Source organism: Camellia sinensis, chromosome 4 (assembly GCF_055761805.1).
Source record: "Camellia sinensis isolate YWXY chromosome 4, ASM5576180v1, whole genome shotgun sequence".
Taxonomy (NCBI): Eukaryota; Viridiplantae; Streptophyta; class Magnoliopsida; order Ericales; family Theaceae; genus Camellia; species Camellia sinensis.
In genome coordinates this window covers 46,559,529-46,577,417 of record NC_138964.1, presented here as the reverse complement: position 1 = coordinate 46,577,417, position 17,889 = coordinate 46,559,529, and the positions used below count along the sequence as shown (strand labels likewise).

General features: G+C 38.4%; 1 protein-coding gene across 1 annotated transcript in view; it reads right to left on the bottom strand.

The window, feature by feature from the left end:
* Window positions 1-15,042, bottom strand: part of LOC114291024 (uncharacterized) — a 30,245-nt gene extending 15,203 nt beyond the window's left edge. Inside the window, exons 1-2 of the mRNA XM_028235013.2 lie at window positions 14,830-15,042; window positions 14,138-14,559 (exon numbers count right to left, since the gene is read on the bottom strand). Coding sequence (XP_028090814.2) covers window positions 14,138-14,559; window positions 14,830-14,926 — 519 coding nt within the window. The 5' untranslated portion in view covers window positions 14,927-15,042. The remainder of the gene's footprint in view (window positions 1-14,137; window positions 14,560-14,829) is intronic.
* Window positions 15,043-17,889: the final 2,847 nt, after the last annotated feature.

The window sequence follows — 17,889 nt, the reverse complement described above, 5'->3', positions numbered from 1 at the left end:
AAATTATATATATTGAATGTGTCCTCAGCATGTCGTGTCTCCCGTTTTTTAAAAATTTGCACTTCACCGTATTCGTGTCGTGTCATGTCCTATGTCTGTGTCCATATCCATGTATGTGCATCATTGTTCGCACCATATGACTCCTATTGCATCTCTTCTTAGTAATTGTATATCTCCGTCTTCTCCTATCAATATTGCCACAACTAATGGTTCTTCTATGAGTGTTCAATCTATTGGTTTCATTTCCTCTCCCCATTTATCTATTTCTCATGTCTTTTATGTGCCTCATCTCTCTGTCGAACTAATCTCTATTAGTCAATTATCTGATTCCGGTTTTAATGTTTTTCTCTTCTTCTCATTGTGTTGTGCAGGATCGAGTATCCAAGAGGCAAATTGAGATCGGACGTAGAGTTGGCGAACTATATGTTTTGGAAAGCTTGCATGTTCCTCTGTATGTGTCTTCTACGACTTTATCTTCCTTTTGTTTAAACAATAAATCCTCTTTATTCTATATTTTGCATTCTAGGTTAAGTCATTTGTTGAGTGATCGTTTGAAGTTGTTAGTTAATTTTGGATATTTAGGCACAATTTCCCTAGTTTTGATATTTTTGAGTGTAGAGGTTGTAAATTGGCTCAAATGTCAGCTCTTCCTTTTAATAAAAGTAGTTCTATTTCTTCTTCTCTTTTTCACTTGGTTCACACTGATGTTTGGGGACCTTCCCCTATCAGTATAAAAGGGAGTTCCACATATTATGTCTTTTGTTGATGATTACAGTAGGTTTACATGGATATATTTGATGACATGCAAATCTGATTTGTGCAAAACATATTCCATCTCCCACTCCATGATTCACACTCAATTTTCTACCACCATTAAAATTCTTTGTTTTGATTTGGGGGGTTGAGTATTATTTGTCTAAGTTTACAGAGTTTCTAGCTGCTAATAGTACTATTCATCAGTCCTCGTGTTTTGACACTGCAGCGCAAATGGTTGCGCTAAACGCAAGCATCGCCATCTCCTTGATATAGGTCGCTCTCTGTTGCTTTTGTCTTCTATTTCCTATGTGTTTTGGGGAGAAATTGTGCTCACTGCTGCATATCTTCTCAATCGGATGCCTACTCTCTTCTCAAGTTTATCTCTGTATGAGTGTCTTCTTGGTACTATTCCCAATTACTCCCTTCTTCGTGTTTTCTGTTGTGCATGTTTTGTTCTCCTTCCCAAACAGGATCACTCTAAGCTAAGTTCCTGTGGCGCCCTATGCGTGTTTTTAGACTATGGCATTAATCAAAAAAGTTATCGGTGTTATGATCCTGTCACCAAAAAGCTACATGTGTCTAGACATGTCAACTTTTTAGAAAAACTACCCTACTACAATATCCCTTCCCCACCTGTCCCCATTACCAACGATGAATTGGTTCATATTGTTCCATTTCCTTCTGATGTTCTTCCTGATGAGTTTGCTTCTGATCTTGAGGTCTCTACTTTGTCTCCTACTAGCCCTCTTGATCCCTCCCCAACTCCTATTGCCCCTGCTCCTCTTCTTGTTTACAAGAGTTGCAAAGCACTTCCAAGCCCCCATGCTACTAGTTCTACCGCCCCTCCCATTGGCTCTATGGATCTCGCTTCTCCTACACATCGCTTTCCCAAGCGAGACCGACATCCTCCAAACAGACTTGGTTTTGGTAATACATGTTTCTTCTCTTCTTATCAGTCTTTTCTTTCTTGTCTTCATACTTCGTTTGAGCCCAGGTCCTATGAGGAAGCCTGTCATGATCTGAATTGGATTATTGCCATGAATGACAAGTTAACAATGGATTTCGTTCCGTTACCTATTGACAAGAATATTTGGGATGTAAATGGGTCTACAAGGTCAAAACTCTTTCTGATGGTTCTTTAGAATAGTGCAAAGCTCGTTTAGTTGCTTAGGAATTTTCTCAAGAATATAGGATTGATTACAATGAGACTTTCGCTCCCGTTGCTAAGATAACTATTGTTTGCGCTCTTATCTCTATTGCTGCTACGCATTAATGGCCTTTGTTTCAATTAGATGTTAAGAATGTTTTTCTTAATGGCCATCTTGCTAAAGAAGTGCATATGCGTGCTCCACCGGGCCTTTTTCCCCCTCCCGATGTAGTTTGTCGTCTTCATTATGCTCTCTATGGTCTCAAGCAGTCTCCTCGTGCTTGGTATGAGTGCGCTTTCACTCCATTACCCTTGAGCTTGGATTTCGTCCCAGTCTTCATGATTGTGTTCTATCTGTTCGTCGTACTTCTGCTAGCCTTGTTCTCCTTCTCTTATATGCGGATGATATGATCATCACTGGCTCTAATTGTAGCACTATTCAGGAGGTTAAGCATCTGTTGTTTCAACAGTTTGAGATGAAGGATTTGGGGTCTCTTCAGTATTTTTTTGGTATTGAGGTTGCTACTTCTCCTACTGGGTATCTTTTGTCTCAAACTAAGTATGCCCGTGATATCCTTTCTCGTGCCAATCTCACTGATGACAAAACGGTCGACACTCCTATTGAGTTGAATGCCAAATTTTTTGCATCTGATGGAGTTTCTCTTGAGGATCCCACTATGTATTGTGAGTTGCTTGGATGTCTTGTTTATCTCACTATTATTAGTCCTGGCATTTCTTATGTTGTGCACATACTAAGTCAGTTTGTTTCTGCTCCTCGGTCCACACATTGGGCTGCCTTGCTCCATACTCTTCACTACCTTTGTGGTACCTTGTTGCAGTGTCTCTTGTTGTCTTCCTCTTCAAACTTGGCTCTTCGTGCCCATGCTGATGCTAATGGTGACATCTCTAATTGCAAATCTACTTCTAGCCTTTGTGTCTTTCTAGGTGATTCTCTTATCTCTTGGAAAAGTAAGAAATAATCAGTTGTTCCTCGCTCCACTGCTAAGGTTGAATACCGTGCCATGGCTCATGCTACTTTTGAGATAGTTTGGCTTCATTGGCTTCTTTCCAATATAGGTGTTTCTATCTCTTCCTTGACTCCGTTGTGTTGTGATAATCAGAGTGCTATACAGATTACCCATAATTCTGTTTTCCATGAGCGAACTAAGCATATCGAGACAGATTGTCACTTTGTTCGACAACATCTTCAGGCTGGCACTATTACTCTCCCTTTGGTTCCCTCCTCCCTTTAGTTGGCTGATTTTTTTTACGAAGACTCGATTACTCGTTTTCGTTTTCTTCTTGACAAACTTTCAATGCTTTCTGCACTCGCATCCTCAGTTTGAGGGGGGGTTGTGAATATGTATTTTATACTTGCTTTATATTTCTGTTATTCTCTATCTTTCTCAAGGGTAGTTTAGTCTTTCTCTTGTAATTAGGGGATTAGGGTTTTGATTAGTTTAGTATGTATATTGTATTTAGTTCCTTTAATTATTTCAATACATAAAATATTACGTTTGTTATCAGTATGAGCTTGAAAAACAAATTACAAATAAAAAATAACAAAAAAAGAAATCCAGGAAGTTAGAAAAATAAGGAATGAGTTAAAAACTCAGTGAAAAAATCTGGCCTAATCACAAATTTCGTATGAGATTGGAGATAATAGGCAAGAGGCAACCAATGGATAACAAACTTTGAGCTTAATACCTATTAAAAAATACCTATGTTGCACGGACAAAGACACGTGACACTACACCGACACGCTGACGCAATAATTTTCAAAACATGTCGAACATGACATGCTAAGGACACGTTAAAAATATATTTATTTATTTATATAATATACCTCCTATATATAAATATTTTATTTAATTTTATAAAAAAATAATAATTTAACACTAATTAAAAATTTAAACATGCAGTTGCAACACACAAATGCAAATCAAAATACCCAAAAATGAATCGTATCACAGATTCAGCAAAAATACACATTCAAATAGTTATTTTAACCATTTGATTGGTAGGTGGAAGCCAGCTGTTTGACCATTTGATCATTTGACGTATAGGTGGAACCTTTTATTAATCTAGTAGGTGAAAAGTTGTATACTTTTTTATTTTCTAGGAATACAAAACGACTAAAAAGGAGAGAGAGAACAAAAATTTGTTGCAGCAGCAGGAAGCTTCTCTTGATCGCAAATGGAAAGCTTGTTCGTCTTCACTCGAACTGATCTTCAAATAGTGCGATAGCTCTCAAACATGTCTTCCTTCGAATAGATCTTTCTTCGAATAATGCAATGGGTCTCAAACTTGTTCATCTTCCTTCAAACAGATCTTCAAAAATTTGTTCCTCCCAATTGCAGATGGATAGTAGCTGCGACTTCGAATAGTGCTCGATAGGTCTCAAACATGTCACCTGAATAGATCTTCGGGTATTTCTTCTTCTTCTTCTTCTTCTTCTTCTTCTCTCTCTCTCTCTCTCTCTCTCTCTCTCTCTCTCTCTCTCTCTCTATGTGTGGCTAGGATCTCGAACGTGTCCAAGACGTGTTTGAGATGAGGAGAAAAAAAACGAAACACGGTAGACTGAGTGTCAGACACGTGTCCACTATGTGTCCGACACGTATCGATGCCGAACACTGATATGTGGGCTTGGCAAACGTGTCAGTGCTTCCTAGAAAAAGACATTGTGCCAAAGACTAGATACATTCTCAAGAAATTACCAGAGCAATTTGGAACAACAGCTATTCTGTAAAAACATATTTCCTAATACCAAGCTTCCATTAAGTTCATTGCAGAACCTCGTGGACTCCACAAAACTCTTAATTGAAACTACTTGTCCTCTAACTTTCACGCATTCGGAGGATCGAAGAGAGCCTAAATGCTATGGTCTTGTGCCCTCTTTGCAACTTTTTGGGTTTTATGAATGGAAAGAAATGCAAGGTTGTTTGAAGATAAGTTCCGGTGAGGTGGATTGTTTGTGGGATAATGTTTGCCACTTAACTTCTCTTTGGGTTTCAGGGATTTCTCTTTTTAAGGGGGTCCCACTTTTTTCGTTAGCTAGAGATTGGTTAGCGGTGTGCAATATGTAAGCTTTTTCTTGAGATTATCTTGTTAGAGTTTAGTTTTTTGTATTCTCATTGTCCTTTTGTAAGAGGATGCCTCATCTCGTTTCCTTTTTTTTATCAATAAAGTCCTTTGTTGTTGATCAAAAAAAAAAAAAAATTTACTTGTCGTCATCTATGTGAATCCTTTTTCACTAGCTTACCTAGGAGAAACAGAGCAGTGTCCTCTATTAAAGCCGTCTCCAAAACCCCTTTAGAAAATCCTCCGGGCAACTTTCCATTCCATCAGCCACTTTAATAGGCAACTTAATCAAGGGCAGAAAACAAAAGATCATTGGATCTGAAGTTCCTCATCCCCGTCCATGAGGCGAATGTCTTCTCTACTTTCAATTCACCGTGTCCCCACTATAAGATATCATAACACCTCAAAAAAATGTTCCACCCAAGGGGAATGACAGATATTTGAAGGGTTTCTCTAGAACCTAAACAATAACCAAGAATCTGAGCTATGTTGCACCATAGGGTATGAGAGATATATTAAGAATTTCAGACATGTCCAATGACCAAGAATCTGCATTTGCATTGGGTGCGTTAAGGAGGTGGATCAAAAGTTTGTCAATTAGTGGATCCTTCTTACTGTTAGCATCTCCAACAGATTAGTTTTTCACATGTTATGTCAGAGGTTAAGCATTATGCTAGCAGTGGCTAATACTTCAGCAAGTGAAAGTGGCCCCCACATCCCTCTTGCCTTCAATTAAACCACCATTTTCTTTTTATTTGCTTATGGGGCCAATTTTAGTGGATGGTTCCAGCCAGTCACCTTGGAGATTTCATGTAAAATATTAATGGAAAGTAGCAAGTTTGTCAAGTAAGGAGTGTATTTTTACGATGTGGATATCTTAGCGCACACATTGTTAAAATCTCCAATGGAGATGCTCTTAAAGATCTCAAGATGCCTCCAATGGAGAAATTAAAAAATGGTATGTTAAGATGTTCACATGGCCAAAATTCACTCAAGTGGAGCCCACTTTACCTTACTAAAGTGCTAGCCACTAAACATGCACATGACTGCTCTAATGGGGCTAACTAAAATCACACTGGTGGATATCTTAGCGCACGCATTTTTAAAATCTCCAACAGAGATGCTCTCAAGACACTTTAAGAGCATCTCCAATGGAGATATTAAAAAATGGTATGCTAAGATCACATGGACAAAAATTCACAAAAGTAGAGTCCACTTTACTTTACTAAAGTGCTAGCCACTTAACATGCACATGAATGCTCTAATGGGGCTAACTAAAACAACACACTAAGCTCCACAAGCAAACATGAAGAAGATGGTAATTTAATTGAAAGTGAAAGGGTAAGGGGCCAACTTTTGTTCACTAGCTTGCTAGCTACAGGTAACATATATTTTAATATCCAACATACTTAACAAGCTCACCAACCATGTGCATTGGAGCTCACAAGAGTGCAAAACATCCGCAAACTAACAAAATTATGAGGCTAACTTCTCTCTAACATCTCCATTGGAGATGCAATGTGCTAAAGAAGAGAGCCCTACCCATTCAACATTAATTCGAACATATTCCTCATCACAGAAAGTGAATGAAACACCAACCCAAAAAGTGAATGGATGGAACACTTGCAAATAACTTATTCTTTTTGTTTTTTTTGGTTCAACAACAAAGCACTTTATTGACAAATCAAACAAAAGAAAGTGAGGATAAGGCATCCTCTTACAAAGGAAAAGGGAAAACCACAAAACTAAAGCCTAGCAAAAAAGTCTTAAAGCAAACATTTACATATCACACATTGCCAACCAATCTTTAGCTAACAAAAAACGTGGGACCCCCTTAAAAAGAGGATTCCCTGAAACCCAAAAAGAAGTTAAATGGCACACACTATCCCATAAACAATCTATCTCTCGGGACTTATCTTCAAACACCCTCGCATTTCTTTCGAGCCATAGAACCCAAAAAATTGCAAAGACCGCACTAAACCATAACAATTTGCTCTCTTTGATCCTCTGAAAGCGCAAAAGTCAACTTGAAACATATGCGCACTCCTTTGCAGGGCTACCCACATAACATCCCCCAACAAAACCAATTTGCGCCATAGAGTCAAAGCAATTGGGCAATGCAAAAATAAATGATCCACAGATTTCCTATTCTTACAACACATAACGCACCACTGAGGATTTAGAAATCGATTAGGTCTCCGTTTCTGCAAAGTATCATTTGTCAAAATGCCTCTATGAACGAAAGCCCACATAAACACCTTCACCTTAAGAGGAGCACAAGCCTTCCAAATTCTTTTGCAAAAAGGAAATTGAAAAACATGAGGACTATCGATGAGTTTATCAAAAAAGGACTCACAAGAAAATATTCCAGATGAATGAAGAGCCCAAACCCTCTTGTCCTCCAAAAAAAGAACTAAAGAGAAATTATCAATTCTGGACAACAAAGATGCCAACTATGCAGCCTCTCTATCATTAAGATTTTTAGAAAAATCAAAATTCCAAGAAATTGGAGCCAAAAGTGAACAAGCTATGGAAGCAATAGACGAGTTATGAGATTGAGTCACTCTATGGAGATGTGGAAAATCAGAGCAAAGGAAGATTGGCCCATGCAAACATCCTCCCAAAAACGAACACGTGCCCCATTGCCCACCCTTACAAAAAGGTGATGAGTCCAACAAGTGTAGATATGCGAAATTGATTTCCAAGAAGCACGACAGTTATTCCTCAGAACCACCCGTGAGTCCCTACCATTGTCTTGAGTCCCATACTTACTTCTAATAACCAAATGCCCAGAGTGAATCACTCTCAACTAGAAATCTCCATAACCATTTACCAAGAAGGGCCATGTTTCTAGCCAAAATGTTACCAATAGCCAAACCCCCTTTTTCCTTAGGCAACAAAACTAAATCCCAACTCACCAGATGATCCCTTTTCCCCTCATCCTTGCCCTCTCAAAGAAAATCTCTCATCAACTTTTCTAATGCCTTTGCCACCTTAACCGGTATCTTGAACAAAGATAAAAAATAAATAGGTATACCACTCAAAACCAACTTAACCAAAGTGTATCTGCCCCCGCGTGACAATAAAGCCTTACTCTACCCTTCCAACCTCGTACCAATCTTCTCTACAACTGGATTCCAAAAAACTTCACTTCTAGGATTACCTCCCAATGGAAGACCTAAATACTTAAACGGAAATGCCTCTATACCACATCCTAAAAGAACCGCCCTATGCCGAAGCAAGTCTTGCTGCATATTAATGCCCACTACACTACTTTTCTCCAAATTAACCTTAAGCCCCGAGATTACCCCGAAAAGTCTCAAAATCGAATAAAGATTAAGTATCTAACTTTCATTCCCTATTGAGAAAAATATAGTATCATCCGCATACTGTAAATGTGTGACACTATCTCTATCTCCCCCCCCCCCCCAAAAAAAACCACCAATCCCGCAAAAAGACCTACTTCTCTAACTCTATCAACCATCCTGCCCAGTACATCTGCTACCAAAATAAAAAGGAAAGGAGATAGTGGATCCCCTTGTCGTAATCCTCACGAAGCCTTGAAACATTCCCCTAGTTTACCATTAACTAAAACAGACATATTGCACGTCGACAAACATTCTCTAATCCAAGATCTCCACCGCCCACCATACCCTTTCTTGTCCACTACAAAATCCAAAAATTGCCAATCCACGTGATCATATGCCTTCTTAAAATCCACCTTAAAAAGAATTCCTTCCTTTCCTAAACTTTTATATTCCTCCACTACTTCATTCGGCACTAGAACTACATCTAAGATTTGTCTTCCTTTCACAAAAGCCCCCTGCGCCATCGACACAGTCTCCCCCAATGAAATTCTTAATCTCTTTGATAAAACATTCCCTAAAATCTTATAAAGTGATGTGACCAAACTAATAGGCCTGAAATCTCCAATTCTTACCGCATTCGCTTTCTTGGGAATTAAAACAAATGAATGTGGCATTTGAGCTCAAATTAACAACCCCCGATTCATGAAATTCCGAAAACCTCCCAGCAGTCCTGAAAGACAGCCATGGTAAAACCGTCTAGACCTAGAGCTTTGTCTCTCTCACAATCAAAAACTGCCTCCCGAATTTCCGTTTCATCAAATGGTCTTTCAAGCCATGCTGTAACTATTTGATCAATAGGTCCCCATTCAAGACCTTCAATCCCTGGTCTGTCATCTCCTCCTTCGAGTAAAGCTTGGAATAAAATTCATCAATTCCATTGACAATCTGATTCTCCCATTCCACCACTACCCTGGGCTTACTTCTAATCTCTTGATGAACTTCTTCTTTCTTCTTCCAACTGCCACCCTATGAAATTTTTTTGAATTCACATCCCCTTCCTTCAACCATTTAACCTTTGCTTTTTGAGACCAAAAAATTTGCTCCCTAAAAACCAACTCTTCCAATTTCAATCTCAACTGAGATCGCTCTCTCCTAAAGGATTCAGCCAAACTCCCTTGCACCTCCAATACATCTAACACTTCGATTCTGCTCGACACCTCCTTCTTTGAAAACTCCAAATTCCCAAAAACCTCCCTATTCCAACACTTCACATTCTCCTTGACCATCTTCAACTTTTTCATAAACTTAAAACCCTCCCATCCATAACAACTAGCGTTGGCCCACCATTCCTCAAACTTTCTTTTAAAAGACGGATGCTCCAACCACATGTTTTCAAATCTAAAAGGCATTGGGCCCCACTTTGCTGGACAACTTTCAATCATAATAGGACAATGATCTGACGTTAATCTCAGTAATGATTCCTGCCTTAAATTGGGGAAAATACCTTCCCACCCCAAGGAGAACAAAAATCTATCCAATTTACAACACACCCAAATTCTCTTGCAAATTAGACCATGTAAATCTAGTATTGCACAAAGGAGGATCCATCAACTCACAATCTTTGATAAACAAATCAAGGTCCCTCATGCCCCTAGTGGTTCGAATTCCATGGAGTTTTTCTAAGCTTTTCCTAACCACATTAAAATCTCCCCCTAAACACCAATTAGGGAAACACAACCCAGATAACCTATATAGCTCATCCCACAAATCCTTTCTCTTGGATGATCTATTAGGACCATACACCCCTGTCAACCACCACTCTGTATTATCAAGATTTCCAAATCTAACTGATAGTGAACACTCCCCCATTATAGTTTCACATTGAGAAACAACTCTCTCATCCCATACCACAAAAATGCCCCCCGATCTACCCACTGAAGGCAAACAAGCCCAACTCCTATGCCTAACACCCCAAAGACTCTTCATGAACCTCCTATCACACATTTCTACTTTAGATTCCTAAAAAACAACTATGTCTGATTGATTACTCCTTAGAAAATCCTTAATAACACCCCTCTTTCTCCGAGAACCTAACCCCCTCACATTCCAGCTAATAATATTTGTTGGGAAACATGTACACCCGTAGTTACCTCCCGGCGCCTCTCATAATTAACCGAACTTGCTAAATTCCTGAGTTCCCTTACCCCTTTTTTGGTGCTCTCTCCTACCTTTCTACTAGCTTTCTCCCTTGTAAACCTAACATTCTTACTAAATGATCCAAAAGTCCCCTTGATTTTAACTAATGACAAGCCCATAACTTGAAGTAACTGCATAAAAGAAGGCACCACCTCCTCCTCAATTGGGCAAATCTCATACTTAATTCCTTCAACCAACTCTCCGTTTCTTCAACCCCGTTACGAAAAACCTGGCCCCCCTTGTCAACATGATTACCTGAGATCCCTCCCTAATTGTCATACACATGACCTTGAGTACTATTAGCTTGTAAAGACTCAGACACAATAGTATACTCATTCACAATGGCCCTTGAGATATCGGTGATAACCCCTTGTTCATTAATATTCCCTGATGAGATCTAAATAACAGGTCAAATCAACCTAGAAGAATGAACCGAAGAATCCCCAACCCTAGCCCCTTCCCCAGAAATAGAAATAGAAGAAACTGGAATGGTTTGTACCCCCTTGAGTGAAGATGAAAATGTTAAAACTTGGGTAAATGAAGGATTGACCTGATTCAGAGAGTCAGAAACCTGCTCGATATCCTCACCATCAGTAGTACAATCAGCATTGAAAAGATTATTGAGAGCCCAATCCTGATTAGCTTGCTCATCCTCCATACTGCCCCCTTTAGTTTGTGAATCTGAACTCTCAGATGACTCATACTCTTCCAGAGCTTGCAATACCTCCTGTGTGTCAAAACGACCCCCTTCCAAGTCCTGAACCATTTTTTCCGAAGCGAAATTAATCTCCAGCAAGCCCTCAGCCACAGCCTTTAATCTTTGGAGATCCCTACATGATCTATCCACAATATCGTTCAGCCCTAGTTGTGCTTCGTCTATGCTAAGGTTCACGAATGATCGACTGGTTTGGATGCTTCAAAAAAGGAGGGTCTACATCTATCCTTAGTTGCTGAAAGTCCTTGAGACCCATCGACACTGGCTGACTCGGAAGCTTTAACCCGTGAGGCCAAAATAATTGGGCTAACATTCCAACCTAAACCCAAACCCGAAACCACCTTCGGGTTGGAATCAAAAGCCCTAATTCCTTCCACAATACCTGAGCCCCTTTCCTTAAAACAAGAAAACATATTGGGGCCCTCATTAGTATCTGGGCCACATTCCTTAAAACTTTGAAAATCAATTGAGCCACCCTGATCCTGTACTCCAAAATAAAGTTGTTTATTGGAAATAACCAAATCATGGGCCGAGCCCACTGTTTGGCCAGGCCCAAAGTTAATCAAACACTGTAACTAATTGCCCCTTTCGTCTCTTACGCTTCTTCCATTGCCGTCATCCACCTCACACAATCCACCAGCCTGACTTCTCACCTCCATTCTGCCGCGTGTCTTAGCTGTCACTTGAGACCCCTCACCTCCCCTTCCTCCGATACTGGAATCGTCTGAAACTGGTTGAAAACTCCATTGCCGGTGAACCTCCCGTCTTCCACTGGGCTTTGTTAATGCCTTTAATCGTGCAATGGCATAAACTCCTTCCAGTTGAACGTCAATAGTCACCAGTAAGAACCCATTACCAAGACCTTTGACTTTCAATCTTGCCTCAAAGAGATTTCCTAAAGACCTGGTTCTACTATCCACCTCTAACAGACCTCCACACTTCGTCCTAACCCATTCAAAAACCGTGTTAGTCCAGAAACTAAAAGGTAAATCACAAGCAGAGACCCATCCTCCATTTGAAGCAATGACATTAGCCCTACTGTGCTTTTCATCTGACCAGCTCTCCAAACTCACCGCAATGCTCCTACGAAAGAAACACAGTCCTTGGCCACCATAGTAATCCGCCTCCTCAATGCTTTTCGCAACAAACAGAGCTCTGTTTAATTGAAAAGGCCTCAGAGAATTATTAGATTTAAAAAATCGACATAGCTCCTCAATCTGTGCCCATTCATCGAAGAAATCAGTTCTGGTCAGACGACCACCTTTCGCATCTCCATAACAGAACTACTGCCTCCCAAGGGATCTATTTTAGAGCTGAGCACAGCTGCATACGAAGCTTTGTCCCTGTTTTCTACTGAACAGACCTGTTCACTCTTGTGATGCCTGTGCGAGTCCTTGATGAATCATGGTCACTTGGATACTTCCTTTCCCCATCGGCCTTAACCCTAGAATCACCATGAATAATTCTTTCAAACATGTTGGCCACAGCCAGCCACCCTTGACCATCAACTCCTGCCGGAAGAATAATGTTACTTCTTCGTACCCCGGCCACCCATTTAGACAACTCGACAAAGACACCACCCTTGTTGCTATATTTCTGAAGACAGAATACTGCTGAACTGCTGCTATACTTGCTGAAAAATGGTAGATCCTTGCACTATCTCCAAACTTGTCGCAAACCCTGCATTGCCCAAAAAACTCCCCCCAAATCTATCTTGATAGAATAACTTCTGAGTCGATTTCTCTCAATGATCTCCACTAAACTACCTCTGGATTCCCTATCAACCTGAATGATGATAAGCTTCTGTTCGATACGTAACTCTGAAGCTTCCCCACGATACTTCTGCATTTTCTCTTTGTAGAACTCTAATCCCTAAGCCTATTTGTGGTAATACCTGCAAATAACTTATTCATCAAGTGAAATTGAAAAAACAAAAAAACAAGTACAAAGGCTCTGTTTGTTTTCGGAGATGGTGGGATTATATTAATAGTGTGGTGGGGCCCACAGACATGATGTTTGTTTTGAAAAACTATCATGGAATTATCAATCTCATGGAATTATCAGTCTCATGGGGGACTTGGGTTTGCTAATCCAATCCCATGGGAGCGGAGGTGAACCCCTACATTTTACAAAAAAATAAAATCACATTTTATGTAATGAGGATTTTGACACAATTTCAAGGATCTTATCCCAACCATTAATACCACGACACTAATGCATAAACAAACACAATTTATCTTATATCAGTGATCTAATACCAACATACTGATAATCCCCTCACTCAATCTCGCCGTACTAATAATTTCATCCAACCTAATCTGGCAAACAAAAAACAAAAGAGCTTCTTCACCAAGTATCTGCACCGTTATTCATAGAAACTTGGTCCAATTCAAGGAAGCCACATGCATGTCTATATAGCAATTAAATGATCTAGTACGTGAAATTGTACTAAAAAATTATATTAGAGCACATAGACCACAGGTTTTTTTACCCTTCTTTTTGTCAACCATAATACAGAGATTTAACAGAAACACAGAAGGAAAAAGAAAACAATTAAAGGTAATTACAGATGTAGTGAGACAATGCAAAAATACATACTCTTCCCCAAGTCACAGACCTCAGATATAACTCAACCCCTATCAGAAATGCTTTAAGAAAGAAAATTCATACTTCATGACCTTGACATAGAAATTATACCCCAAAACCATCTAAACTCATGAACAGAACAGCTCTAGAAATGAAAACAAGAACACCAGTAAGAAAATTTCCGCTTTAGAAATCAATGAGGTTGCAGTCACCAAGGGAGAAGTTCTTAGGACCCCATATATAGAAATTTCATCAAAGAAAACAAAAAACTAATATAACAATCACACACACAGAATTTATTAACGAAAATATTAAATACCGACCACGAAAACGACTCTCTGTGCTAACCTCTGAAGGAGGCATGATCTCAGAAATCTTAGGCTCTGCATTGCGCGTAAAACGCATCATCTCGAAACCCCCAACGCTGTGGTGAGCCTGGTAGCCCAGCCTTTCCTCAAGCGACAATGCGAGTCTCTCCTCGAGAAATCTACCCTCAGATTGATGCAAAAGCGACAGTCTCGGCTCAAACCGCATTGCCGACTGAGCCGAGAAAGTCGAGAAACCCTCTCCTCTGCGTAACGCCATTTCTCTCGCCAATGCCATCTCCCTCCTCAATTCCGCTTCCAGCATACGCTTCCGAACAATCTCGGTCGCAATGATCTCTTCCCTGATTCGTTCTTTCTCGAGCTCTCGCTGAATCGCTTCGCGCACATTGCTAGGGTTTCGAATGAAGTCGGAGGAATGTCCGAAATCAGGGAACGAGTAGCCCGCTGAAAGCACAATTACCAGTGAAAAAACACCAAAAGAAACAATAAATCGAAGAAATCAAACTGAATTTCAAGAATCACATTCTGTTTGATGGCAGAGAAAATGCAAGAAAACAAAATAGGAAAAAAAAAAAAAAAAAAGCCTTCGACCTTTTTGTTCCATAAACAAAAATCGATAAATGTATGAATTCATGAGTATTTGTAGACGAAAGAGATGAATTTTCTCCTCTGATTTTGTCAGAGAAGTTAAGTATAGAGGAATTGTGTACGGACCTCGGAGTGCTTGTTGGGTGAAGTAACCGATGGTTGAAGAAGGAGGGACATGCGTCGTCGAAGCTTGCCCATCTTTGGCTCGAAACTTGAATTCCATGGCGATACAGAGAGAGAGAGAGAGAGAATGTGAGGGTTTAGGAGTGGAGTGGAGTGGAGTGGAATGGCGACAGATGCAGAGGGGCGTGCGTAACACAAGGCAAGAACGAGGGCAGACCGGTAGATGAACTGTGCAATTCACGAGTTTTTTACCCAACGTTTTTTTTTTTTTGTTTTTCAAAAAAATTTACATTTCACAACTATTTTAGTTGAGTTTTAAAATTTTTATGAATTTTTATAAAATGATGTACATGTAAATAGAGAGAAAATTTGACTTTTATATAATAATTTTTTTTGTTTTTTTTTTTTTTTTGAATATTTTAGGTTGTTGTCAAACTTTAGTTTAAATATAAATAAAAGGATAAATTATATACTAAAATTTACTTAAAATATGAGTTTGTCTTCTCTAATTTGAAAATATTTCATTATCAAACTTTTTTATTTAACAGAATTAATTGAAAAAATAAAATTTATAACTGATCTCTTATGTAATAATAAAATTATTTAAATTATTAATTTAAGTAAATTTATGACATAATTAAAAAATTACTAATTGACTTAATAATTTATTAATAAAATATGTCATTTGTAATAAAATTAAAAATTTCAAAGACTGAGATATAATTTTCAAAATCATATGAGATAAATCATATTTTAAGCAAATCAAAAAGGGATGTATCTGTAATTTACCCTAAATAAAATATATGGATAATGCTATCGTGTATACCCTAAAAAAGTATGTATGATATTCACTCTTATGACGTTAGTCTATCTATAAAAGGAGATCATATGAAAAATGTAATCAATTGTTTCATTTCTTTGCACTACTGATCATCTGTCGGGAGTTTCAAGTTTAATACTGATATTTTAGCAACATAATGTCATGTATTTTTTTATTAGAAAATATTTGAATATAAAAACGTGTAACATTATCATAAAAATGCATAACTTATTTTTAAATTATAAATTGTCGTAACTCTACCAAAAAATTATATAATATTTACTACAAAAATGCATAATAGGGTGCATATAGTGCCAATTTTATTGACAGACTAACTTGATATAGGGGCCATTTGGGAACATACTAAAAAAGTCAAAAGCCAGCTTTTAACTCATTTTGGGTCATATCACTCTTGACATTTTTTACACAAAAAAAGTCAACTTTTAATCATCTTTCCCAAACACCCTATAATCCAATCCCTTGTTTAGGGTGGACTTTTTTTCAAATTCAAACTGGAAATACTTTTAAGATCAAACACAATCAAATAAAAATGTTACGATTATGAAATTGATTTAATTTTTTTCATGATATAAACTAACGGTGTACAAAATAAACAATTCAAATTATTAAAATATGATTCATAATAAGTTATATAGACTCCTCAAATTCTCTTAAGTTTAAATTTAAACTTGAGATAACCTTAAATTGATACATGCTAACAAAATATAGTTATTACGAGTTTGGCTATTAAACTGGGTTAGCTCTAATGATTTGGTATTTTATTGTTTCACTATTTAATTTATTTTGAAAAGGTTTATTTTTAAAACATAATATTAAGATTAGAATCAATTTTAGAAACAAGATTTGAATAATTTTGCGATAAGCTAAAATTAACCTAAAATTTATGTTTTGAAAACATAAATTTCACTACAAGAAAGGGGTTTTATAACACAGAAGCATTTGCGACGGTATCAATTACCGACACAAAAAGTGATTTTTTGCGACGGCACCACTTGCCGTCGCCAATAAATGGGTTTTTAGCAACAACACCCCTTCTTGTCACAAAAAAACCACTTTTTTGTAACGGTAACAACTGTCGTCGCAAATAATGCGAATTTTTTGTGACGGTAACCCATGCTGTCACAAATAAAGTTGTTTTTTGCGATCACATGAACTGCAGTCACAAATAAGAGTTTTTTGGGATGGTAATAGGTGTCATCGCAAAAAAAAAAAAAAAAAAATAAAATTGAAAAAGCGATACTGTTTTGACGAGACGACATTAGAATGCCGTTGCAAAAAACTGAAATTTTTGTAGTGTTTCACCCATTTTTTCATCTTCCTATCTCTCTGTCTCTCTTTATCTCTTTGTCTCTCTTTCGCCCATCTCTCTTCTCTCTCTTTCTCTCTTTCACTCATTATCTTTGCATTTCTATCTATGTCTTTCTCTCTCTCTCTTTCCCTCCCTCACTCTCTCTCTCTCTCTCTCTCTCCCACACTATGCTCGCGTTGCTCACTCTCTCCCTTATCTCTTCTCGATTTACCGATCTCCCTCTCAATTTATCGATTTCTTTTTTTCTCTCTCTCTCTCTCTCTTCTTTCAATCGCTCATCTCTCATTTCTCTTAATCACTTATCGAAAGAGAAAAAAGTCAAAAATGAAATGGGCCTCTCTTTCTCTGTCACTCGCTCATCTCTCTTCTCTTCTTTCTCTCTCTCTCTCTCTCTCTCTCTCTCTCTCTCTCTCTCTCTCACTTATCACTCTTCTTTCGGCCCTCTTATCTCTCTCCGCTCTCTATCTCTCTTGCTCATCTTTCTTCTCTCTCTCTCTCTCTCTCTATTTCTATGTCTCTCTCTCTCTATCTCTTGTTCATCTCTTTTTGGTGTCTTTCTCTCTCTCTCTCTCTCTCTCTCTCTTTCTCTCTCTCTCTCTCTGTGTCAATCTCTCGCTCATCTTGTTTGTCACGACCCAAACCCGGTACCTGGAGGTTCGGCTTCGCGATAAGATAATAACTAAAGTCATAACAAATTAATAGTGCAAGAGAGTAAAATAAAAGGATTCCCAAATCTTCATTTGAGTATAACAAAAATATGTACATTGGAATTTCTATTCGATTGCAATACCAGGGCTATATTATGACTACAAAGTGCCTTGTGCCTACCCCATGCACTGGTTTTGATATGTCACCTAAAAGTGGTTAACAGTTATAAGCACATGGCAGAGTGAGAAATATTATACCGTGAGCA